At 39.8% G+C, this 27627-nt stretch overlaps 1 protein-coding gene across 10 annotated transcripts in view; it reads right to left on the bottom strand.

The window, feature by feature from the left end:
- The window catches only part of CDK5RAP2 (CDK5 regulatory subunit associated protein 2), a 218220-nt gene that overhangs the window by 134139 nt on the left and 56454 nt on the right, over positions 1 to 27627 (bottom strand). For all 10 annotated transcript variants that reach the window (XM_037850920.1, XM_037850926.1, XM_037850923.1 and 7 more), the window contains 5 exons: positions 26661 to 26823; positions 25416 to 25469; positions 24324 to 24443; positions 21782 to 21868; positions 17010 to 17228 (listed from right to left, as the gene is read on the bottom strand). In XM_037850920.1, coding sequence (XP_037706848.1) covers positions 17010 to 17228; positions 21782 to 21868; positions 24324 to 24443; positions 25416 to 25469; positions 26661 to 26823 — 643 coding nt within the window. The remainder of the gene's footprint in view (positions 1 to 17009; positions 17229 to 21781; positions 21869 to 24323; positions 24444 to 25415; positions 25470 to 26660; positions 26824 to 27627) is intronic.

Genomic DNA, 27627 nt, shown 5'->3' with positions numbered 1-27627 from the left:
TGGGCACTGCAGTTGGAAAAGGCAAAGTTGCTTGTTCACAGTTAACAGCTAATAAGTGGTACAGCCAGGATTCAAATCCAATTTGACTCCAAAGACTGCATTCAACCTCTCACAAAAAGTTGGAATTTGCAAAGACACAACTTCTTCCCAGATATGTCATTAAAAGTACATATTATTCTATAAGGATACCAACTCAGAATCTTCACACCTTATTTTTAAAAAAGGCATAGAGAGTATTTCCAGGAAGATGGTGGAATAGGGAGTGGCCAGGCTCACTCCTCTTCCAAAAACAACTAATGGACAGGCAGAAACTGTCCATAACAAGTTTTCTGGGGCTCTGGATACAAGGAGTACTGCACAGCATCCATAAAAGAACAGGATGAGGAGTCTGAAAAATTGCGGTGAAAAACTGTGAGTAATTCACTTGGCTCCTAGTTCCCATCCCACACCCTCGAGGCAAGCAGCTTCGGTTTGGCCAGGTCCCTGCCTTGTGGGCTGCTGAGGACTGAGAGGGCCGCGGAAGCCCTCATGCCCAAGAACAGAGAGGGACACAGCCAAGTACTGATTCAGCTATTGGATGGCGAATTTGGATGACTGGGTCCCACTGCTTTCGCCTGTGCCAGACGGGCACCGGTCGCACCACTGTCTCCATCTGCATCAGAGGTGGAGCCGCCAAAGGGCTAAAAATACCTGCCTTCCTAGGGATGGGGGGTATAGGTTGTGCCATCTGCAGGGTAGGCCGGGAAAGCAAACCTTCGGGAAGCCGTCAAAACAGTTTCTTGGTGAAGAGCACCATCTACTAGCAAAGCCATGAAATGCACTCTTGGGGAACTGAAATAAAGGCTTTGGGGCAACTTTCCTGACCCTCTCCTCGGGGCCCACTGGAACTGGTCTGTGACCCCGGCATGGGTCCCGGGGGAAATACTGACAAAGCAAAGGTCAAAAAAGAGGCTGAACACATTCCAAATCAACAACAAAATCCTAGACAAGAGAGAGAAACTAACCTTCAGAATAATCTCGTCAAGATAACCAGATGCTGAGATATCAGCAAAAAATTAAAAGTCCCACTAAGAAACAGGAAGATATGGCCCAAAGGAACAAATTAAAAAGTCAGACAAGATACGGAATTTGGCACAAATAATCAAAAACAGTCAAATAAATCTCCTAAGCCAATTCAAGGAGATGAAGGAAAATATGGCTAATGAGATAAAAGATATGAAAAAGAACTGGGTGAACACAAAGAATCTGGAAGCCTACAAAGAAAAATAACAGGAATTGAAGGCACAATAGATGAGACTAAAAATACACAACAGATGAGATTAAAAATACACTATACAACAGCAGATTTGAACAGGGAAAAGAAATGGTCAGCGACCCAGAAGACAGGACATCCAAAATTGAACAGACAAAAGAACAGATAAAGAAAAGAATGGAAGAAATTGAGCAGGGTCTCAGGGAACTGAATAAAAACATGAAGCTCACAAACATACATGTCAGGGGTATCCCATAAGTAAAAGAGAAGGGAAAAGAGGCAGAAAGAATAATTAAGGAAATAATGGCCAAAAATTTCCCAACTCTTATGAAAGACATAAATAATACAAATCAAAGAGGTACAATGTACTCCAAACAGAATAAATCCCAACAGACCTACTCCAAGACACCTGCTATTAAGACCGTCAACTGTCAAAGATAAAGACAGAATTCTGAAGGCAGCAAGAGAAAAGTGTTTCACAACATACAAGGGATGCCTGATAAGACTAAGAGCCGATTTCTCATCGGAAACCAGAGAGGTGAGAAGGCAGTGGTATAACATTTTTAGGATACTGAAAGAGAAAAACTGCCAGCCAAGAATTCTTCACTGGGCAAAACTGTCCTTCAAAAACAAGGGTGAGTTTAAAATATTCACAAATAAAAAGAAGCTGAGAAAGTTCATTAACAAGAAAGCTGCCCAAATACTAAAGGGAGTTCTGCAGAATGAAAAGACAGGAGAGAGGGGCTTGGAGGCGAGTGTAGAAATAAGAAAAGGGTAAAAAGAGAAACAAAAACAAGATATGACATTTAAAAGCCAAAGGATAAAATGGTTAAAGTAAGTACTGCCTTTACAGTAATAACACTGAATGTTAATGGATTAAACTCCCTAATCAAGAGACAAGGACTGGCAGAACAGATTTTTTTAAAATGATCCATCTAAATGCTGTCTATAGGAGACACACCTTAGACCCAAGGACAAAAAAGGTTGAAAGTGAAAGGCTGGAAAAGATTTTCCACACAAACAGTAACCAAAAAAGAGCTGGGGTAGCATGCTGGTTTGAATCTATCTATTACGTCCCCCACAAAAGCCTTCCATTCGACACCAGGATACTTAGCTGAAGAGAACTCCAAACTAAATGTGGAAAATGCAGCCTGGCTTCTCCTTGCAGCTTATAGTAAAATGCAAGAGGAAAGAGACAAGTTGAACACTGAATTCCTGATTACAAAGAAACCAGAAATTGATAGTCTGGAATATTCCAAGCTTCCAGAAAGTGAGACCCCAAAGGATAGGGCACCACATGAGGATTTAATGAAACCTGGAACCAGCCAGCCACTTCAGTACAAGCCAGGATTGGAGATGCAGTTATCTAGAAATGATTTGTGGAAAGTCCTACTGTCTGACAGTTTTGACCCTGTGCCGGTTTGAATGTATTGTGTCCCCCAAATGCCATTATCTTTGTGGTCTTGTGGGACACACGTTTTGGTGCTGGTTAGATTTGCTTGGAATGTGCCCCACCCAGCTGTGGGTGGTGACTTTGGTGGGATACTCCCATGGAGGTGTGACCCCACCCATTCAGGGTGGGCCTTGATCAGTGGAGCCATATAAAACATGCTGACTCAAAGAGACTGAACGGAGTGCAGCTGTGAGTGACGTTTTGAAGAAGAACAAGCTTGCTAGAGAGGAACGTCCTGGGAGAAAGCCATTTTGAAACCAGAACTTTGGAGCAGACGCCAGCCATGTGCCTTCCCAGCTAACAGAGGTTTTCCGGACGCCATTTGCCACCCTCCAGTAAAGGTACCTGATTACTGATGTGTTACCGTGGACACTTTATGGCCTTAAGACTAACTGTATAGCCAAATAAACCCCCTTTTTATAAAAGCCAATCCATCTCTGGTGTTTTGCATTCTGCAGCATTAGCAAACTAGAACAACCCCTATATGCTGCATGCCAAGCCAACATACTTTTTTTTGCAAGAACTGTATAAACCAAACCACAGCCAGTCTGGACTGGAGGGGATGGAGATGGGACAAAGTGAGAGAACTATGACTTCAAAGGCAAAACCATGGAAGCTAATGTCTGGAACCAAGAAATCTTGTGCCTACCCATGCACATGGGAAGGGTGGGTTTGCCCTGGAGGCAGAGGGCAGGCCTCCCACCTCAATGCTCAGAAAGAGTGCTGCCACCCCAAGCCTCAGAGAGGATGGAGCATATACCCAGAGACTGGGGAAAGCCTGGCCACCACCCCACTATTCTGAATGGGTTGAGCGTGTGCCCAAGAGATGGAAGAGAGTCCAGGTACCACCCAGATGTTTGAAGAGGGTGGAACCAAGAACAAGGTGGTCTCCCCAGTGTGTGGATATGTTGGAGCAATCACCTCAGCGTCTGGAGAGAACAGGGCTGTCACAAACGACTCACACTCTCTCATGCCAAGGATAAAACATCATTCTACAAATGACTCTCAGACTTTGAAACCTAACGGAGTTTGCCCTGTGGGTTTTAGGAATTGTTTTGGTCCTGCGAACCCTGTTTTCCTTCCAATTTCCTCCTATGGCAATGGGAATGTTTATCCTATGACTGTCCTTCCTTTGCATACTGGAAGCTGATAACTTGTTCTAAGTTCCACAGCCAGAGGAGAATTTTGCCTTAGGACAAACCACTCATGTAACTGCTGTTGATAAGACTTTGTACTTATCGATTGTTACTGAAATGATTTAAGCTTTTGTGGTAGTGTGATGGAATGAATGTATTTTTGCATTTGGAAAGAACATGTCTTTTGGGGGTCCAGGGGGTGGAATGTGATTGTTTGAATCTATTATATCCCCCAGAAAAGCCATGCTTTTTAATGCCATCTTGTGGAGCAGACTTATTAATTAGCCTTTTGATTAGGGTGGAACCTCTTCATTAGGTTGCTTCCATGGAGATGTAACCCACCCAAAGGTAGGCAAGACCTTTGATTAGATATTTCCACAGGGGTGTTACCCTGCCAATTCAGGGTAGGCCTTGATTAGATCACTGGAGTCCTTTAAGGGAGCTCATGGAGACAAAGAGTTTGAAGAAGCTGAGAGAGACATTTTGGAGAAAAGCTAAGATACGTAATCCAGAGTTTGCCCTTGGGAGAAGCTAAGAGCTGACACAGACTCAGATGCTTGCAGATACTTGGAGATGCAGACAGAAATACATATGAAGAGCCTAAGCTAAGAGATGAAGCCCAAAGTTTGCCCCAGAGAAGTTAAGAATGGACCCCCAGACACTAAGAGAGAAACTCCCCAAGAGAATCAAGCAGAGAGCTAAGAGAACCTAAGAGAGACAGAAGCTCAGAGACATTTTGGAGAAAGCCATTTTGAAACCAGAACCCAGGGGCAAAGGGCAAGGAGATACCAGCCACATGACTTCCCAGCTGACAGAGGTGTTCCGGACATCATCAGCCTTTCCTCAGTGAAGGTATCCTCTTGTTGATGCCTTAATTTGGACACTTTTATGGCCTTAGAACTGTAAATTTGTAACCTAATAAGTCCCCTTTATGAAAAACAATCCATTTCTGGTATTTTGCATAAAGGCAGCTTTAGCAAACCAGAACAGGTAGCTGTACTAATAGTGGACAAAACAGACTTTAAATGCAAAAATTTTATAGGAGACAAGGGAGGATATTACGTATTAATAAAAGGGGCAATCCACCAAGAAAAAATATCATAAATATTTATGCACCTAACCAGGGTGCCCCAAAATATGTAAGGCAAACACTGGCAAAAATGAAGAGGGTAATACATGTCTCTACAATAAAGTTAGAGACTTTAATATGATAAATGAACTAGACCTAACAGAAATATACATAATATTGCATCCCAAAACAGCAGTATATACATTCTTTTCAAGTGCTCATGGATCATTCTCAAGGACAGACCATATGTTGGGTCACAAAACAGGTCTCAATAAATTTTAAAAAACTCAAATGATATAAAGCACTTTCTCTGATCATAATGGAATGAAGCTGGAAATCAGTAACAGGCAGAGAACAGGCAGAGAATTCGAGAAATATATGGAGGTTAAACAACATGCTCTTAATCTGTGGGTCAAAGAAGAAACTGCAAGATAAATTAGTAAATATCTCAAGATGAAAGAAGACAAAAACACAACATATCAAAACTTACGGGATGCAAGAACATCAATGAGTTATATTCCTCTACCCCATAATATCAGCACCCCTTTTCAACATGAGGAAGTTAGAATGGTCATTGTCCAAATATCCTTGAAGACTGAGAAAATGATCAAAGGAGAGGGAGCAGTTATAACAGAGAAGTTAGGATTTAACAAATGCTTATGACTTACTGAATCATTATATACATATTTCTTTTTAGTTTCCAGTGTATTAGAAAAGCCAGAAGGGAATATTTGAAACTGTGGAACTGTAACCCATACTATACTTTGAAATTTACACTATAACTACCTGTTAAACTGTCTTTTGAAATTTATCACTTTTCTGTTTAAATGTTACCATAAAAAAAATGTTTTAAAAAAAACCTTATGGGATGCAGCAAAGGCAGTGCTGAGAGGAAAATTTACAGCCCTAAAACCATGTCCCGCAGCTAACATTAAAAACAGAGAAAGAGCTAAAATCAAAGACCTCACTACACACCTGAAGGAATTAAAAAATTAACAGCAAACTAATCCCAAAACAAGCAGAAGGAAAGAAATAACAAAGATCACAGCAAAAATAAATGAAATTGAGAAGAAAAAAAAAAAAGAATCAACAAAATGAAAAGTTGATTTTTAAGAAGATCAATAAACTTGACAAACCCTTAGCTGGAACGATAAAGAAAAAAAAAGAGAAGATGCAAATAAATAAAATCAGATGACAGGGGAGACACTACTACTGACCCCACAGAAATAAAAAAGATCATAAGAGGATACTATGGCCAACTGTATGCCAACAAATTAGACAACTTAGATAAAATGGACAATTTCCTAGAAACACACAAATAACCTACATTGACTCTAGAAGAAACAGCAGACCTCAACAAACTAATCACAAGTAAAGAGACTGAATCAATTATCAAAAGTCTATAAACAAAGAAAATCCCAGGATCAGAAGGCTTCACAGGTGAATTCTACCAATCATCCCAAGAAGAATTAATATCAATTTTGCTCAAACTGTTCCAAAAAACTGGAGGAGGGAACACTACCTAACTCATTCTATGATGACAATATCACCTGAATACCAAAGCCTAAAAAGATACTACAAGGAAAGAAAATTACAGATCAATCTCTCTAATGAATATAGATGCAAAAATCCTCAACAAAATACTTGGAAATTGAATCCAACAGCATATTAAAAGAATTAGACACCATGACCAAGTAGGTTTTATTCCAGGTAGGCAAGGGTGGTTCAACATAAGAAAATCAATTAATGTAATACACCATATTAAATCAAAGGGGAAAACCACATGATCATCTCAACTGATGCAGAAAAGGCATTGGACAAAATCGTGCATCCTTTCTTGATAAAAACACTTCGAAAGATAGGAATAGAAGGAAACTTCCTCAACATGATAAAGGGCACCTATGATAAACTCACAGCTAACATCAAACTCAATGGTGAAAGACTGAAATCTTTCCCCTAATATCTGGAATAAGACAAGGATGCCCACTGCAACCACTGTTATTCAACACTGTACTAGAAGGTCTAGCCAGAGGAATTAGACAAGAAAAATAAATAAAAGTCATTCAAATTGGAAAGAAGAAGTAAAACTTCCACTATTTGCAGATGACATGATTCTGTATTTAGGAAGTACTGAAAAATCTACCACAAAGCTACTAGATAAACGAGTTTAACAAAGTGGTGGCCTACAAGATCAATATGAAAAAATCAGCAGTGTTTTATATGTCAGTAATGAACAATCAATTCAGGAAAAAAATCAAGAAAAAAATTCCATTTAAAATAGCATCATTTTAAAAGACTCAAATATGTAGGAATAAATTTAACCAAAGATGTAAAGGACCTGTATTCAGAAAAGTATAAAACATCGCTAAGAGAAATCACAGAAGACCTAAATAAATGGAAGGACATTACATGTTCATAGATTGGGAGACTAAATATTGTTAAGATGTCAATTCTACCCAAATTGATTTACAGAATCAATGCAATCCCAATCAAAATTCCAATGGCCTACTTTGAAAAAATGGAAAAGCCAAACATCAAATTCATTTGGAAGGCTAAGAGGCCCAAATAGCTGAAAACATCTTGAAAAGAAAAACAAAGTTGGAGGACTTGCACTTCCTGACTTTAGAACATATTACAAAGCTACAGTGGTCAAAACAGCATGGTACTGGCATAAAGACAGACAAATTGACCAATGGAATCAAATTGAGAGTTCAGAAATAGACCCATGCATTTATGGTCAGTTGATCTTTTACAAGGCTGCCAAGGTACTCAACCAGGATAGAAGAGTCTTCTTCAACAACTGGATATCCATTTCCAAAAGAATGGAAAAGTACCCCTATCTCACATCTTATACAAAAACTAACTCAAAATGGATCAAAGACCTAAATATAAGAGGCAGGACAATAAAACTCCCAGAAGAAAATGCAAGGAAGCATCTTCAAGATCTTGTGGTAGGCAGTGTTTTCTTAAATCTTGAACCCAAAGCACAAGCAACAAAAGAAAAAAACAGATAAATGGGACCACCTGAAAACTGAAGACCTTTGTACTTCAAAGGGCTTGTCCTAGTTTGCTAATGCTGCAGAATGCAAAACACCAGAGATGGACAGGCCTTTATAAAACGGGGGTTTATTTCACTACACAGTTACAGTCTTAAGGCCACAAAGCATCCAAAGTAACACCTCAGCAATCGGGTACCTTCACCGGAAGACGGCCAGTGGTGTCCGGAAAACCTCTGTTAGCTAGGAAGGCAGCTGGCGTCTGCTCCAAAGCTCCGGCATCAAAACGGCTTTCTCCCAGGACGTTCCTTTCTAGCAAGCTTGCTTCTCTTCAAAACATCACTCCCAGCTGCACTCTCTTTCTTCCCCCCAACTCAGCTCATTTATATAGCTCCACAGATAAGGGCCCACCCTGAATGGGCGGGGCCACGCCTCCATGAGAACATCTCATCAGAATCATTGCCCACAGCTGGGTGGGGCACATTCCAAGCAAATCCAACCATCACCAAAACGCCTGCCCCACACAAGACCACAAAGATAATGGCATTTGGGGGACACAATACACTCAAACCGGCACAGGGCTTTGTCAAAAAGTTGAAAAGGCAGCCTACTAAATGGGAGACAATATTTGGAAACCACATATCCAATAACGGCTTAATATCTAGACTGCATAAAGAAATCCTACAATTCAACAATAAAAAGACAACCCAATTTAAAAATCAGTAAAAGGCATGAATAGACATTTTCCAAAGAGGAAATACAAATGGCTAAAATGCAGATGAAAAGATGCTCATTTTCACTAGCTGTTAGGGCAATGCAAATCAAAACCACAATGAAATATCATTTCACACCTACTAGAATGGACACGACTAAACGAACAGAAAATTAAAAGTGTGTTCCAGTTTGCTAATGCTGCCGTTATACAAAATACCAGAAATGGACTGCCTTTTATAAAGGGGGTTTATTTGGTAACAAATTTACAGTCCGAAGGCCATAAACGTGTTCGAATTAAGGTATCAACGCAAGTATACCTTCACTGAAGAAAGGCCATTGGCACCCGGAAAACCTTTGTTAGCTGGAAGGCATGTGGCTGGCGTCTGCTGATACTGGATTGTGTTCCAGCTCCTCTCTCAGCTCCTGTGCGTTCTTGGTTCTTTCTCCCAGGTCATTTCTCTCTAAGCACCTGGGGGTCCTGTCTTAGCATATCCTGGGGCAAACTCTGGGCTTCATCTCTTAGCTAAATGTCCTTCTGTCTGCATCTCCAAGCATGTCTAAGTATCAGTGTCAGCAAGCATCTGGGCCTGTGTGGCTCTTTTTAAAGTACTCCAGTAAACTAATCAAGACCCATGCTGAATGGGCAGGGCTACAAGTCCATGGAAATAATTTAATCAAAATTATCATCTACAGTTGGGTGAGCCACATCTCCATGTAAACAACCTAATCCAAATATCCCACGAGATTGGATTTAAACACGTCTTTTGGAGAGACATAATATATCCAAACCAACAAAATGTGTTAGAGAGGATGGGGAGAAATAGGAACACTTATTCATTGCTGATGAGAATGTAAAATGGTACAGCTGCTGTAGAAGACAGTTTGGTAGTTCCTCAGGAAGCTAACTATAAAACTGCCATATGACCCAGCAATCTTGCTACTATGTATATACTCAGAAGAACTGAAAGTAGGGACATGAACAGACATTTGCAAACCGATGTTCACAGCAGCATTATTCACAATAGCCAAAAAATGGAAGCAACTCAAGTGTCCATCAATTGATGAATGGATAAAAAATGTGGTATGTTGTGCAATACTGTTCATCTGTAGGAAGAAATGAAGTCCTGATGCATGCAACAACATGGGTGAAACCTAAGGACATTCTGTTGAGTGACACAAGCCAAGCACAAAAGCAAAAATATTGTATGATCTCACTAATATGAACTAAATACAATGAGCAAACTAATGGAGTTAGTATCTAGAATATAAGTTCCCAAAAGATAGAATGAGGGCAGAGAATGGGGAGCTGATGCTTAATTTGTGCAGACTTTTAATGAGGTTGACCGTACATGTTTGGAAATGGATAGAGGGGATGGCAGCACATTACTGTAAGGGTAATTAACAGTGCTGAAACATGTATGTGAATGTGGTTGAAAGGGGACATTTAGGGTCGTGTGTGTCACTAGAAGGACAGCTATGAAACCTGTGACTGTATAACATAATGAACCTTGTTGTGGACAATGAAGGTAGTTAACAGTACAAATATAAGAATATTATTCCATGAACTAGAACAAATGTATGTCACTATTACAAGGTGTTAATAATAGGGTGATTTATTGGGAAAAAATACACCTAACGCAAACTATGGACTATAGTTAACAGTAATATAATATTCTTCCATCAGTTGTAACAAAGGTATCAGTCCAAGGCTAAGGTCAGGTGGTGGGGGGTGAGATAAGGAGAATGGGGTTTCCTTTTCGGAGTAATAAAAATGATCAAAATTAATTGTGGGGATGAAAGCACAACTCTGTGATTACACTGAGAGCCACTAATTGTTCAAAAGAAAAAAATGGTAACATATAATGAGTTAATCATTATTTTAGAAAAAATTAAACAAACAGTTTTAAATTTTGATTTAAAAAAGAAAAAAGGCAAAGAGAGCTTTGAGCCTGTATAAACCATCCTACCTCAGGTCTATGGTCTTAACTCTAACCAAGCAGCCTGTAGACACTGTCTCCAAATGCCACGTTTTGATTATGGTTCACCAAGAGATGTTCTGAATGCTGTCACAATCTCATTTGAAGCTATCCATCAACCAGCACACATGAGAACCAGGGGGGTTCAAGCCGAACTACCCTGAAATAAAACCTGCTCCTGTCAAAGCACACAGGATTAGTGAGCTGGGTGATGGGTACAACTTTAATTAGATATTTGGGCTTTAGCCAGCAAATGCATCCCTGCAGAGCTAAGTGCCCAGGTATTGAAGCACACACTTGTCAGGGTAGCAGATGACAGGTCCCGAAACAGATGAGAGCATTATGAGACAGTCTGGGGAATACCAGATAAGCCAATGTCAAATATATGTTGCTTATAAAGTAGAAGAAAAAGATTATGACTTACTCCCGTCCCCTACACACCCAGAGTAGAATACTGAACAGAGCACGTCAACCTGAGATAATAAACCTAAAATAAAGATTTCTCTCTCTTCATCAACCCTCACCAAGCACACATGCATGCACACAAACACTCTCGCTCGCTCGCTCTCTCTCTCACATGCACATTGGTACTAAAAGGAGAGTCTTAAGTTTCTGGTTCCAAACAATGTACCAAGTCGGGGCTGTGAGGGTTAGCAATGGGGGAATTCAGGCTGCATCATTCTTACAGACCACAGAAGTTAGAACACTTTAAACATACAGTTAGGACACTGACAGGAATATTGCTTTTTGTTTGTTGCAAAGGCCTCCAAAATTTTCTTGAAGGGACGTGGGTCCCTCTGGTGGCAAGGATGTATAATAAACACAGGCTATTTATTGTGACCCTCACAATTTGACCTCTCTTATTGTAAATAAGACTCCCAAAGTAAAAACCAAAGTTTGTATTCACCAGAGCCAAACAACAGTTCCTGCACCACAACAAATACTCAAAAAATGTCCACTGGATAAACAAGTGACCAAACTGCAAATTACAATACATGCTGAGTCAACTGGCACTAAGTCACTACAATCACAGGCAATTAAAATAAACAAACACGATGAACAATTCTCTTGGCCAAACTTTTCAGTGTTCATGCATGATCGGACACACTGAATACATATGCCTTTGATTCAAGTTGCATTTTCAGCAAAAGCATTGTCTCTCTCCCAAATGCTTAAGAATAGGCACAATGAAACTGGCAATAAACGTTTTGGCACGAGCAAAGGATGGTTTGATCACAACCAAAAGAGAGGTGGTTGGCTTAACAGAATTCAGGGAATCCTACAAAAACCACTTGATATAGGACCACCATGCAGGCTTTAAGTCAGGGCTCATCTATAAACAGTGCTGCAGTATTTCCAGCTGACTTTGTAACTCCGTCCAAGAAAAGAGAATAATGGCAAACAGCAAGATATAGTCCCAGGGCCTGAAAATCTTAGTACTTACAAGCTTACTGACTTGGATGACATTGATTTGGCCCTGTGCAAAATGGCTTCTATTGAGTGGGGATTCCTCTATACGAAATCTAGCGTCAGCAGAAGCCATGCTTTTATCTTAACATTTTCATCTTACAGATATTAGAGACGTTGTAACTGAATTTCCTTTTTCACTTTTGCTACCAGGAGCTACCAGATTAACTTTAAATCCCCCTCTTTAACACTATAAAGGACATCACAGCATGCATTTCTACATACTCACTCTGCAGTTCCATTTTACTAGTCACCTTATTTTTCCTTGACCTAATGCCTTTATTTTTAATCTCCTTTAATTATATGAATTTTGATAAACCTCTGCAAATGTTTTTGAAATAGAGAAAGGTATTACAATTTTTAAAGCTTCAATTAACCAGAATACTTCAATTTCAGTATTCTTGAGAATTGATTACTCTGGTTCCCTGAGTGCTGCTAAAAAGCTGAAAATCATCAATCTTTTTGCCAAAACCACAGTATTTTTAACATAATTATTAATGATTTGTTTAGCTAGCCACAGCATAGTGTCTTAGGCAAAGTCCTGAAATTAGAGTCCACAGAACTGGATCCATGTCACATATATGTCATTTTCTATGTGACCTTGGTCAAGTCATTTAAATTCTGAGCTTCAAACTAATCTGTAAAATGGGAATAACTTTCTCTGCCTAAATCATAGTACGGGCATCAAGTAAAAAGATACGCAGTCATTTTATAAACTATAAAATACAATATACACTTAAGGGATCATATCTGCTTTATTTCTATCAGTCTGAATGGCAGTTTTCATTACTAAGGAGGGTGAGCTGAATATGGATTGAGAACAAAACCTGTTTTGAACATATTTTCTTATCAATGTTTTCATTCTCCTACCTGCAGGATGCAGTGAAATTCAAGTAAGAACAGAGACACCACAAGCTGAATATTCTAGAGTCTTGGTAGGTGAAGCTTCGAATATGCATGAAGACAGCCCCAGAAGCCAGACCTGAGCATCCCCATTACAGAGGAACGGGTCCTTCTCTTTCCCTCTTAACATCCCTGACCTCTCAGAGTCTAACTCACAGGTCAAAAAAGGCTTTTTCTCATTATTTTGTCTCCCAGCTCTCCCCAACCAATTTTTCCTCCAGGCATCCATCAGACTAGTCTTTCTAAACTGCAAATCCAATCCTGTCAATCCTCTGCTTAACTTAACATCCCATCTGCTGGGGACCCACTCTCAAGTTCAACCTCCCAAGCTCTGCATCCAAAGCCCTCCAAACCAACTTCTCAGCACATTAACCTCTTGCCACATCCCTAGAGGTAACCATGCTTCACTATAGTCCCAAACTCTTCTTCCCGAAAAACACCATGCTCTCCCAGCAGGGCTGGCAGTGATGGGTCCAACCACTTGGAAGTGGAGTAAGCAGATGAGGATGAAAGAAGCCAGCTCCCAGAGAGACAGAGATTCAGCCCTGGCAGTGTTCCAGTCACCTCTTCATTCCAGCAGTTTAGTTATATGAGGCAATAAACTTCCCTTTTTGCCTAAGTTAAGCTAGTTCAAGCTGGGTTTCTGCCATTTGAAAGAGAGCCCTATCCATGGCATACTTCACTCAAATCCCCCCTTCTTGCCATTATTTTACCATTCCACTCATGGTCAATTATGTTAACCTCTTTATAAGGATGTGCACATGTTATATAGGAACACATCTTTTTATCAACACAGCCCAAATTTCTTTAGAAAGTACCACAGTTTACACAAGTAAATGAATTTTGGAACTAACAATGTCTGACAACAGAAGAAGAGGTAAATAAATTATAGCATATCCACTTGATACAATGCTATATAGCCACTTCAAAAGTTTACTAAGAAAAAAAAAAAAGTTTACCAAGAATAAATTATAATGTAAATACATTTACATGCATATGTTATAACATATAAAACACGGAAAAATTGTACTTATGTATGATACCTACTCTATGAAAAAAAAAGTCTTTCGATCATGAAATGTACTAAAATATTACCAAGGGGTTATTATACCCATATAGTGTAACTATAGGTAATTTCGTTTTTTACTTCTATTTTCAATCACCCAAATTTTATTGAATGAGCATTTTTATGATGGTAGAAGGGAGGAAGGGATGAGCTATTTTGAAAAAAAAGAAAAAAAAAGCTACCCTATAGTGAAATGTCCAGTATTGTTCTTTTAATGTTCATTAAAATTTTCATTAAAGCACACAAACCTTTGCATTTCAGTTCTCTTCTCCATGTCAGCACTAGGATTTCAAACTATGGATGCCAGCATTCCTGCCAACAGCAGACACCAGAGAGCTCACCGCTGTAGGATCTCTTTTGAGGTCTCCAACTCTATGGATTCTACCTGCGCCCAGGCGCCCAGGCAGGTAATTCAATTGGCCTAACTGCCAATAATCACAAGAACTCAGACCCCATCATACCTGACTGCACCAAGGCTATGTAGCTGGATGCTACTCTCAGGAGGGATAAAATTAAAAGACACTGAAAACTGAAGTTTAAACATAATTGAAGTTTAAAAATATAAACTATGTTTTTCCTATGAAATTCAGAGAGAAATTTTTTAAATGTTAAAGCCGAATGCTCAATAGAGTACAGTCTTTAAAACACGATCATCCTCTTGCACTCCCTTTATCCAGTGTATGGATGGATGAGTAGAAAAATGAGGACAAAAAACTAAATGAAAAATAGGGTGGGATGGGGGGATGATTTGGGTGTTCTTTTTTACTTTTATTTTTTATTCTTATTCTGATTCTTTCTGGTGTAAGGAAGATGTTCAAAAATAGATTGGGGTGATGGATGCACAACTATACGATGATACTGTGAACAGCTGATTGTACATCATGGGTGACTGCATGGTATGTGAATAGATTTCAATAAAACTGAATTTAAAAAAAAAAACACAGTCACCCTCATATAGGGAGAGCTGGTACAATCTTTCTAGAGAACAATTAGATTATTGGATTATATGTATGGTCTTTGAAATACTCATATTTTTGACCCAGCAATTATACCTCTATCAGGAAATAGAGGCTAAATATTAATGCACAAGAATATCTGCTGCAGTATCCATTAAAAGGCAAAAAAAGTGAACAAACCTAAATGTCCTAAAGTAAGGGACTGGTAAAATAAATGACAGTACATCCACATGATGAAACGTTATGTTGATACAAAAAAATCCCTCTTTTTGGAGAATATTCATGGCATGGCAATGTACTAAAAAAAGACCACTGAATAAAATAGCAGGATACCATTTATGCTGGTTTGAATCTATTATGCCCCCCACAAAAGCTATTTTCTTTAATGCAATCTTGTGGGGGCAGACTTATTAGTCTTTTGAGTAGGGGTGGGACCTTTTGATTAGTTTTTTTCCATGGAGCTGTGACCCACCCAACTGTAGGCAAGACCTTTTGATTAGATAGATCATTTCCATGAAGGTATGACCCCACCCATTCCAGATGGGTCTTAATTAGATCACTGGAGTCTTTAAGAGAGCTCAGGGAAGAAGGAGCTCAGAGAAGCTGACAGACATTTTGGAGAGAAGCTAAGATATGTAATCCAGAGTTTGCCTGTGGGAGAAGCTAAGAGCTAACACAGACCCAGACACTTGGAGATAAAGACAGAAAGACATCTGGAGATGCTAAGCTAAGAGATGAAGCCCAGAGTTTGCCCCAGAGAAGCTAAGGATGATTAGAGAGGAATGCCCTGGGAAAACAAGCAAGAATGCACAGGAGCTGAGAGAGAGAAGCAAAGAGAGACAGAAGCTCAGAGACATTTTGGAGAAAGTCATTTTGAAGCCAGAACCCAGGAGTAAAGGACCAGCAAACACCAGCCACATGCCTTCCCAGCTGACACAGGTGTTCTGGACACCCTGGCCTTTCTTCAGTGAAGGTATCCTTTTGGTGATGCCTTAGTTTGGACACTTTTATGGCCTTAGAACTGTAAATTTGTAATGTAATAAATCCCCTTTATAAAATCCAATCCATTTCTGATATTTTGCACAGCAGCAGCTTTAGCAAACCAGAACACCAGGATATAGAATGAGGCTAAAGAATGGAGAGTGGTTACTTAATATGTACAGAATGTTTAACTAGGTTGAACTTAAACATTTGGAAATGGATAGAGGTGACGGTAGCATATTATTATGAGAATAATTAACAGTACTGACGGGTGTGTGAATGTGGTAGACAGGAAAAGTTTAGAGCCATGTATGTCATCAGAAGGAAAGTTTGAGGTTAAAACATGGGAATGTACAACAGTGAATCTTGTGGTGGACGACATCCGTGATTAACTGTACAAATTTTAGTTCTTTCATGAACTAGAACAAATGTATGACATTATTACAAGGAGTTAATAACAGAAGGGTATATGGGGAAAATGGACCTTTTGCAAACTATGGAATAGTTAACAGTAATATTTTAATATTCTTTCATCAACTGTAACAAATGAACCACAACAATACTATGGGTCAATAATGGGGGGGGGAGGGTTGGGGAAGATTTGGGTTTTCTTTTTAATTTTTATTTCTTTTCTAGGGAAATGAAAATGTCCTAAAATTGATCATGGGGATGTATGTACAACTATGTGATGATACTGTGAGCCAGTGACTGTATACCTTGGATGGTTTGTATGGTGTGAATATATCTCAATAAAACTGCATTTAAAAAAAAGCAGGAGACAAAACTGTATTTTCACCTTGATACCAATAATGCATGTGTGTATGTGTGTGAGAGAGAAAGAAAAAATAAAAAGACTGAAACATCAAATAGTTAAGACTGGTCATTCTAGGTGATGAGATGATGGGTGCAGTATTTTCTTTAAATTTTTCTGATTTTCCCAAGTTTCTACCAATGAATATCTCCCTATAACCAGAAGCAGCCAAACAACCCCCCACCTAACTACACTGCCCACTATTTCAGAAGGGAACAGCAGCACTCACGTGGATGGTGCAGTCTCCTTTGCCCTTCTCTTCATGGGCTTCCTTCAGGTCCTTTTCTAGTCTCTCTCGCTCCTGCTGCAAGTCACTCAACTCCTGGGTGACCTTCTTAATGTTTCTATGCAGCCTGTGGTTCTCTGTACTCTTGGTGAGGTTTTCTGAGCGCAGCTCAGCCAAAAGGGCTTCCTTTTCTGACAGAATAGCCTCATAATCTTCAGACCCCTGAAAGAGAAGGGAGAGAGAGGAGATGAGCTAATTTTCATACCTCATTAAACAAACCAGGAAATCTGTGCTCCTTTTTCACCTTAAGGGGGAAAAAAAAAGGGAAAAGAAAAATAATAATTCAACATAAACAACGTTCAGGACCTGAAGCACAATAATGTGACGATTTTGGAATAACATAGATAATGTTGATGTTGGAGGGGATCCTACAATTGTGTGTATTAAAGGGGCCAAGGCATTAACAACCGACATCTTTAAGGGTGAGTTTATCACTCATTTTTATCAACCTCTTCATACTATTTTACATATTTTCTGAATTTCCTACAATGAATTTCCTTTTATGGGGGGGGTGGGTAGTGCTATTTCCAATTTGAAAACATTTTTTAAATGGGTATGGAGGTAGCACACAGAGTCACACCTATGATTAGAATTCACATCTCTGTGCCTTTGGCAACCGCTCTAAGTGCTTGAATAACGCTTGCCATTGCTTCAATGTAAGGCTTGATGCCAACTCTGTGAATGCAGTATTTTCTTTAAATTTTTCTGATTGGGTACTCTCGGTATTTTACTTATGTTGCAATTTAGTTCAATCACATGACATCCCAAAAAGGTCTCAATACATGAAAGAGTATGCATTTGCAAGTGTCTATACAACATTCAACCTACAAATACTGTAGAGGGTTGAAATGGTGGCCGCCAAAAAGATATTTCCATGTCCAAATCCCTAGAATCTGACAATGTGACCTTATTTGGAAAAAGGATCTTTTCAGATATAATTAAGTTAAGGATCTCAAGATGAAATCTCCTGGATTGACCAAGTGGGCCCTAAATCCAGTGACGAGAGTCCTTGTAAGAGAAATGCACTGGGAGATTTGACATAGACAGAAGAAGAGAAAACACACCCAGAGAAGGCCATGTGAAAATGGAAGCAGAGACTAGAGTTATGTAGCTCAAGCCAAGGAACACGTGGAGCCACCAGCAGCTGGAAGAGCCAAGGAAGAATTCTCCCCTAGAGCCTTCAGAGGGAGCACAGTCCTTTCAACACCTTGGCTTTGGACTTCTACCCTCCAGAGCTGAAAGAGAAGAAATTTCTCTTGTTTTAAGCCACCAAGTTTGTAGTGTTTTTTAATGGCAAGCCCTGGGAAACTAATGCATATACCTGATAATGAAATAGCCAATATAAGCATATTGTGCGTTTACTCAGTCAAAACCAGGGATCCATGGAGTAATGGAAAGAACATGGGCTTTGGAGTCCTAGCAATCTTAAAAATGGCAAACACACTACCTCCAAGTATGACTAAAAAGATTAAATAAGGGCTTTCCAAATGGGCAAACTGACATGGAGAACCTGAGGAGTTTCAACAGTTACGGAGCGAGATGCATTGCAAGGCAAGAAAATTGGCCAACCCCTGGCATCGTGGGATTGAGAAAGCCTTCTTGGACCAAAAGGGGGAAGAGAAATGAAACAAAATAAAGTTTCAGTGGCTGAGAGATTTTAAATAGAATTAAGGGGTCATTCTGGAGGTTATTCCTATGCATTATATAGATATCCCTTTTTAGTTTTTAGCATATTGGAATAGCTAGAAGGAAATACCTAAAACTGTTGAACTGCAACCCAGTATCCTTGATTCTTGAAGACAGTTGTATAACTATGTACCTTACACTGTGAGACCATGTGATTGTGAAAACCTTGTGGCATCCAATCCCTTTATCCAGTATATGGACAGATGAGTAGAAAAATGGAGACAAAAATTAAATGAATAATGGGGAGGTATGGGATGCTTTGGGTGTTCTTTTTACTTTAATTTTTATTCTTATTCTTTTTTTGTGCAGTAATGAAAATGTTCAAAAATTGATTGTGGTGATGAATGCACAACTATATAATGGTACTGTGAACAACTGATTGTACACTCTGGATGACTGTATGGTTTGTGAATATATCTCAATAAAACTGAATTTAAAAAAAGAAACCTGGCCAACACTGTGCATTAGACAACCTCAAAAATCATTCCTAAAGTCTCCTGATTAGGACTAAAGGTTAGGAAATTAATAAATCTATATAATAAATCTGGGTAACATTTAGATTTGTAATACTCCTTTCTTTCCTTCACGGCCCAATACAACAAATAAAAGATCACAATGCTTTTAAGTATGACTGGTCCTTCTGGTTGTCAATTGTCAACATATATTTGATTTTTCTTCTTAAGCAATGGGAAACATGAACGGTTTTCCTAAAAATTCTGCTTTAAAAATTTGTTTAATACACATGGTGTTCTAGTTTGCTAATGCTGCCAGAATGCAAAACACCAGAAACGGATTGGCTTTTATAAAAGGGGGTTTATTTGGTTACACAGTTACAGTCTTTAAGGCCATAACGTGTCCAAGGTAACACATCAGCAACCGGGTACCTTCACTGCAGGATGGCCAATGGTGTCCAGAAAACCTCTGTTAGCTGGGAAGGCATGTGGCTGGTGTCTGCTCCAAAGTTCTGTTTTCAAAATGGCTCTCTCCCAGGATGTTCCTCTCTAGGCTGCAGTTCCTCAAAAATGTCACTTTTAGTTGCACTTGGGTTATCTGTCCTCTCTTAGCTTCTCCAGAGCAAGAATCTGCTTTCAACAGCTGTCTTCAAACTGTCTCTCATCTGCAGCTCCTGTGCTTTCTTCAAAATGCCCTTCTTTGCTATAGCTCCTCTTCAAAATGTTACTCACAGCTGCACTGAGTTCCTTCTGCTTGTCAGCTCATTTATATAGCTCCACTGATCAAGGCCCACCTTGAATGGGTGGGGCCATGCCTCCATGGAAATTATCTCATCAGAGTTATCACCTACAGTTGGGTGGGGCACATCTCCATGGGAACACTCAAAGAATCACAATCTAATCAAAACTGATACATCTGCCCACACAAGATTACATCAAAGATAATGGTGTTTGGGGACATAATACATTCAAACCAGCACACATGGTTTTCCTAAATATTCAGCAACCCCACCCCCCCCCCGCCCCGTATCTGAACTATACAAACAGGTAGCAGATTTAAGAGGGAAATTAGCAGTGTGGGGACTTGCATCATTGGGTTAATAAGAAAACCTCTAATGCAAATAACATTAATCCTATAATGCAGAACACTGGGGGTAACACAAAAGAACTCAGCTTAAAATCTTATTTTCTAAGCAAGGAGAAAAAAAGCTCAAGTGTAAAGTGTAATCTCAGCTCCATTTCATATCAACCACTGTCAAAATGGGTGGGGGAAGGCAAGTCTGAGACTTCAACAGCCGAGAATGTTTAGGCTTCTAGCACACAATAATTTAAACCAAATCACTTCAATTACTCTTATTGTGAACCAAAGCTCTACAAAAGATATGGCATGGGATATGAATCTTAGGAACCAAATAGCCTTACATTAGATTTATCTTCTAACTTCTATTCTATAACCAAAAGCAACAATGGTAGAAGGGGTGGGAGGAAAAAGCTTTAGGTAATACGGAGAATGCAGTTTTATTGATTCATTAAGTTATTCGTAATTGGTATAACAATGTACAGGTAAACTGGAAATATAGAAAGAAACTGTTAAAAGAAATAATTAAAAACCCAGAGCTGAAATTAGGAAGAGAAGGAAGATCAAAGGTATAAGCAAGCAGGAGTCCTTGGAGTACAGTCTTGAGGGGAAAAAAAAAAAAAAACAAAGGAAGGTGAAAAACATCGAGGCCTAGACCCACATTCCTATATGTAGAGAGGAGGGAAAAGAAACCTGGCAGGGTATGGTCAGAAGAAGCCAGGTGGGGGTAGGTATGGGAATGACAGATAAAAGCACAGGCTTTGGAATGAGACTATCTGTAGGATCAAATCCTAGCTCTATAACTTATCAGTTTTGTGACCCAGAGAAAGTTTCTTCAGTCTCTCAACTTGGATTTCATCAGCAGTAAAACAAAGATGTTAGTATTTCCTACTTCAGAGTTACTGTGCAGATTGAGATCAGCCTTGGAGAGCATTTAATATAGGATTTGGCACATAGAATATGTTCAGTAAATGCCTACTGTTACTGTTAAGCAATTACATTCAAATCCTGGCCCTGCTACTTGCTAGCTGTGTAAGTATGAATAAACTGTATACCCTCCCTGAGTCTCCTACCCTAGACGTACAAGGCGGAGTGAGGCCAGGGTAGTGATGATTACCTTCCCCACAGGGTTAGGCTAAAGATCAATGAGACAATCCATATATCTTGCACAGTGTAGTACCTGCTGCAGAGTAAAGTCAGCACTCCTAACTGTGATGGTAGTTGTCGTCACATCATTATCATGAGTCAAGGAGTCCAACTCGGTTCCACTGTGTCCCAGAAGGGAGTTATCCAGCAGGGAGAACATTGAGGAGGGGGTTGGAGAAGCACTCAAAGCCCAGGGAGAAGTTCCCTATAACTGGACTGAGCTAATTCTATTATTAAAGACCTACCATAGTTTTTCTTATCAAAATCATCCAAGTATCTTTCACATGCACTGTCCTGACTCACAGGAGTAAAGGATCAAAGAGATAGTCACTTAAACCAGAAGGAACACTTACTTGGAACTTCTGTGCTTTCTGGGGAGCCTCTCTGGCTTTAGCAAAAGCAGCACTAAGTCCTTTGACTTCAGAGTTAAGTTCTTCAACCTGGGGAGAAATAAGGAATAGCAGTCAAATATGCAACTGGGCTCTCCTCACTCTGTATAGCCCAAATGCTTTTCCTGCTCAGTTGTAGTGCTTAAGATCAAGGGCTCTGTAGTCAGAAAAAACCTGAGTAGGATTTCTAGTTTGGCCACTTACTAGCTGAATGACTTCAAGCATGGCACTTAATCTCTTTCAGGCTCAATTTCTTCAATTATAAAATGAGGATACCACCACTCACTCAACTACAGTGTTAGGGTTGTTACTGTTAAATGAAGTCATGTGTATTAGTGTTAACATAGTGCCTGGCTCAGAGAGAGCATTTCTATTATTATTATCCATATAGATGACACACAAAACAAACTAAACTGGCTATTCTCAGAATCCCTCATCTTCTAGTGATCTTCTATCCCCCAATTCAGCCATTAACAACCATGATCACACCCTGGACTGTTCCCAGTCCCTTGCCAGCACCCAGAAATGCTCCACCACTGGTGCCATGACATATTGAAGGTCTCCAGCTTTGGCTGAGCCTTGAACTATGAATTATGTCAAACCATGACATAAATTATAACTATGTTTTATATATATACACACACACACACACGTATCAATATACACATACCCATATATACACACATACATACATATATCACTGTTGCTAAATCCCTACTGCATCTGACACTGGTGATTACTGAAACTCTTAAACACTCCTTCAGCTTCTTCAGTTTCCTGGTTAGTTTCATATTTCGGCAACCATTCCTTCCATCTCCTTTGTACATTCCTCTTCCTAGCTCTGAAATTTTTATGGCCCCTGTAGTTCTACCCTCAGCCTTCTTCTTTCCCACCCTACACACTTCCTCAGAAAAACAGATCAACTTTCAGAATTCTACTCATACCTGCATATGAGTGACCCTCAGATCTTTATCTTCCAGCCTGAGCTTTCTCCAAGCTTTAGGCTTGCTTGTCCATTTGCCTCCTGGATATCTCACCAGCAAGTCCACAGGCTCCTCAAAATCAACACCTACTAAAATAATTCATCATCTCCACTACCAGCCCCATCTCACTATCGTATTCCATCTTCCTTACTTTTAACTGAGATATCCCTAAACAGGCAAGCCAGATATCTGAAGTCATCCTTGACTGTTCTTTCTCTGAATTCCTACATCCAATCACCAAATTTTCCCTCTCCCTCTGTTCCTGTTTGCTATGACCACTGCTCTAATTTAGACTTCCTTGACTCTCACCTGGGCTACCGGCCACACTGCCTCCAATTCTCTCCCTTCTCCAATCCACTCTCCATATATAACCAAAGACTTTTCTAAAATGCAAATGTGATCATACCTCTCCTGCCTAAGAGCCTTTAGTGATGTGCAAACCAAGCAGATAAATATGATTTACTAGTTACATCACCATAGGTTGGCCCCTTGCAACCTCTTCAGCTGCTTCTCTTGTCTCACATTTTGCACTTTGTGTTCTGGCAGCCCCAAACTACTTGTAATTTCACACACGCATATCAGGCTCTCTCCTAACTCAATGCTTTGGCCTGTGCTCTCCTCTCTGTCCAACCAGAACAGCCTCTCCATCCCTGGCTCCTTTCCCCAACTAATTACTACCAATCCTTTAAGATTCAGCTCAGGCATCTTCTTTTCTGGATACCACTGCCTAATTTGCATTAGGTACCCTTCCCTCAGCTTCCACAGCCCCTTGCACTTCCCTCAGTCTTAATACTTATTACTCGGTCATTCTTCCCCACTTGACTTGTAAGTGGAGCTATGTTTTCTTCTCTCTATCTGGGCCCAGCAGAGTTATTAGGACACCAAAAGATTGCTATATTAACTAATGATGAGAAAAACAGCATGAAACTATCAGTCAAGTCACCAGCTTAGATCCTAAAGGCAACAACCTAGGTAGCTATCTAATAGGTTTTTTGTTTGTTTGTTTGTTTGTTTTAATCTCAATTTCTTGCTGTCCTTTGAAAGATTAGACCACCCCCCACCCCCTTCCCTATGGTAGCCAACAGCCACATGTGGCTATTGGGTATCTGAAATGTGGCTAGTCTGAATTGAGATGTGCTGTAAGTATGAAATTCACACTGGACTTCAAAGATTTAGTTTGGGGGAAAAAATAGATAAACATCTCATTAATACTTTTGTTTCATTGATGACATTTGAAATGATAGTATTTTGGATATATATAGAGAGAGATGAATTTCACTTGTTTCCTTTTCTTCCTTTTAATGTAGCTACTAGAAAATTTTAAATTACATAGGTAATTCACATTGTATCAGTGAGGTAAACATTCCAAAAGAATTTCCAATGGACTAAAAGACCTTTCCCCACTGTCCATACTCATCTCTGCTCTCTTATAAACTTCTTACCTAAAGCTAAAAATTCAGGATAGGACAGACCAGTCAGGCAAATAATAAAGAAAAGTATCACTTCAGGTGCATCAGACATACCTCTTTTTCCTTTGATTTTAATGCCATGGTTAGACCCTGAATAGCTTTATCCCTCTTTAAACTATTTTTCTTTTCTGTAGCAATTTCTCTTTCCTTCTCTCTCAGGTCCTCCTGAAGTGCCTAAATTAGATTAGAAAAAGATTCACTAAGTTGATGCGTTCCAACCAAAATGCACTGTAAATGTATCTTTAAGAGCACACTCAAATGCAGTTATTCTATCTTATTCCTGTCTACCTGTGATAAATGTTCCCAAGTAGAGCTGAACGTAGCAGCAACAGCCCCAAGTTACTGTCTTACTGCTCAGGGCAACAGGGCTGGGTGAAGGGAAGGGGATCAGATGAGTTAAGACGATGACAGCTATTCCTATGGGAAGGACTCCAATGCCTTCTGGAGTTTGAATACAGTCAAATCAGAGCCTTTGAAACCGTACCAGGTTATTTGGGAGAGATAACAGATCATTAATTTCATTCCTTAATGCTACAAAAGCTAGCAGAGAATTTGGTTTGATGGAGACTGAACTATACATTTATAGTCCGAGTTCATTTCAAAAGAGAATCACTGCTGCCTCCCTCCCGGGCTGTTGTGAGGATCAAATGAGATAATGGATATGAAATCGCTTTCTAAGCTGGCAGGCACTACACAAATGCCAGCTGCTGTGACTGGGGGACATGGAGCATGGGCTTTGGAATCAAACTAGTAGATCTGCATCCTTGCTATACCTCTTTATACGTATGTGATCTTGGGCAAGTTACCTCATCTCTCCCAGCTCAGGTGTCACATCTGCAAAATGGGAATGACTACTTCACAGAGTTATTGGAAAAGACTGAGAAAACCTCTGTCTTTAGAAAGATTAGACCCTGCCCCCCCTCCCCTATGGTAGCCAATAGCCACATGTGGATATTGGGTATTTGAAATGTGGCTAGTCTGAATTGAGATGTGTGTAGAGGTTTTCTAGTACCTAAAGCTTGCTGGAACATAGCAGCCTTCAATAAATGACAGCTATTCTCAAACAGAATTTTGAATTACCCTCAGAACAAAACAAGAATCAATAACATGATAAATCTTCAAATTTTAAAAATTGTGTCAATATACCTGGATCTTCTCTTCTAAGTGATTTCTCTCCTTCTGATGCTCCATTTGTGCAGCCTAAGAGAAGGCAATAACTGATGCTGAGAAGGGACCACACTGCAATAGCTTCCCCAGAACAATCAGAATAAACACTCATTTAATTACTTTCCCCCACTGCTTTACTCATTAAAATAAGTGTTCCCTTCTTCTCTCTGCCTCACTCAAAGACCCACCCAATTTGAGAAGAAATGTAGACAAGTAATCCACACTGGGTGGTCACCAGCCCCATGGAGTAACCAAGGTGCTGCTGAGCAAAATGAAAAAGGCCTGCTAATGGACAGCACCCAGGAAGTGAATGAGAGAGAGAAAAGGAGAAGCAGAAGACAAAAGGTGACTGCAAATGAAAGCTAACTGGCGAGGCTAAAGAACAGCTCGGGTGGGGACAAAGACTCCTGCTCCATAAAGAAATGAAGACTTCTCATGAACACCCACAATATCCCCAAAGGTGACTGTACCACATGCAGTAGCCACCCTTGATCCAGTAAGAATGGAAGCGTGCAACAAAAGCCCACCTGTGCTTCCCGGTCCTACCCACCCTCTTCAAAATGGCTTGCCGTGGAGGTTGCCTAGTGTAGGACAAGGAATCTGGAGAGGCGTTTGTAGTCAGCTACTAACAGCCCACCTCCTGGAACCTGGGAAAACACCAAGTCCTCTAAGCCTGTTTCTAAACTCTACGAGGGGACCCTGACCTCCAACTCACAGTGACCAGGAGGATTAAATGTGATGATGCATTTAAACCCTTCACATGCAGCCAGGCATGTGCTAAGTGACCCATCTGAGTTGGTACCCTTTCCCCACTGCCTCAGAAGTTTATGACCAAAGTTGGCCTCAAGCCTGTCTCTAACCACAAAGGTAAAACAGCCATGTACAATGAATCACAATTTTATCCTAACAAAATGCAATGGATGAAAATAAAGTCCCAAGGCAGCAACAAATAACAAATGGTAAAACAGAGACAAGCAGACACAGGACTGGTTTTAACCAACTCTGTATATAAATACGAGGCTGAGAGAAAGGGAAAAAAAAAAAAAAAAACACACCAGGGCCCCTGACAAAGGCAGTTTCTGCTATTACTTAGCAGACAAGGAGCTAATATTTAGAAGCAGACTGTGTGAACTGTGGGGAATGAAGGCACACTCCATTTTCTATATCCCAAAGAAGAGTCTGGTCTACTACTTCAAGTCCACTTTTCACATCCCATTTCCTCACCTCAGTTTCTTTCTCCTTTTCTTCCCTCAGAACAGCAGAAAGTACCCGGAGCTCTCCAGATGACACATTCTCATCAGTAGATGCCATCTGAGATTTCTCTTCTTTAAGGCACTGAATTAAAGCTTCTTTGCTCTTCAAAGACAGCTTCAACTCCTCAATCAGTCTAAAAAGAACAAAATTTAAATATTAATTTTAAGTTGTTCTTTTCACTCAGAGGAGCAGGAGGACGTAGGAAATGGGGCCAGGTATCTTCAAAGTATGCATGTCCAATGACTGAACATAAACAGAATTACATTTTGCAGATCAGAGATTAAGGCCAGAATTTATGTGGCCTTAACCAGTCTCCTTGCCTCTAGCCTGACTCCAGTCCATCCAACCTCTGTGCTGCAAGAGTATGATCTGATCAACTCACTCACCTACTCAAAGACCTTCAATGGGGCAATTCTTCATTGGACTTGGCAATAAACTCTTAAAGTAAGACACCAAAAGCACAAGCAACAAAAGAAAAACAAAGATAAATTCTACTTCATCAAATTAAAAATTTATGTGCATCAAGACATTATCAGGAAAATGAAAAGATATTTGGAAGTCATCTATTTGATAAAAGTTTAGTATTCATATATAAAGAACTCTTACAATTCAACAAAAAAAAATTTAATAGGCAAAAGACAGACATTTTTCCAAAGATATTAAAATGACTAATAAGCAAATGAACAGATGTTCAACATTATTAGCCATTAGGGAAATGTAACTCAAAACCACATGAGGTACCATTTCACACCCACAAAGCTGTTATTTTAAAAACTGAAAATAAGTGTTGCAGAGGACGTAGAGAAACTGGAACCCTCATGCATTGCTAGTGGGAATGTAAAATGGTGCAGCTACTGTGGAAAGCAGTAGGTTGGTTCTTCAAAAAAGTTAAACACAGAATTACCACATGAACCGACAATTCTACTCCACAGTGTAA

The sequence above is a fragment of the Choloepus didactylus genome, chromosome 10, assembly GCF_015220235.1.
Source record: "Choloepus didactylus isolate mChoDid1 chromosome 10, mChoDid1.pri, whole genome shotgun sequence".
NCBI lineage: Eukaryota > Metazoa > Chordata > Mammalia > Pilosa > Megalonychidae > Choloepus > Choloepus didactylus.
Note: the sequence above shows the minus strand (reverse complement) of the source record. Positions and strands in the feature narration are given on the sequence as shown.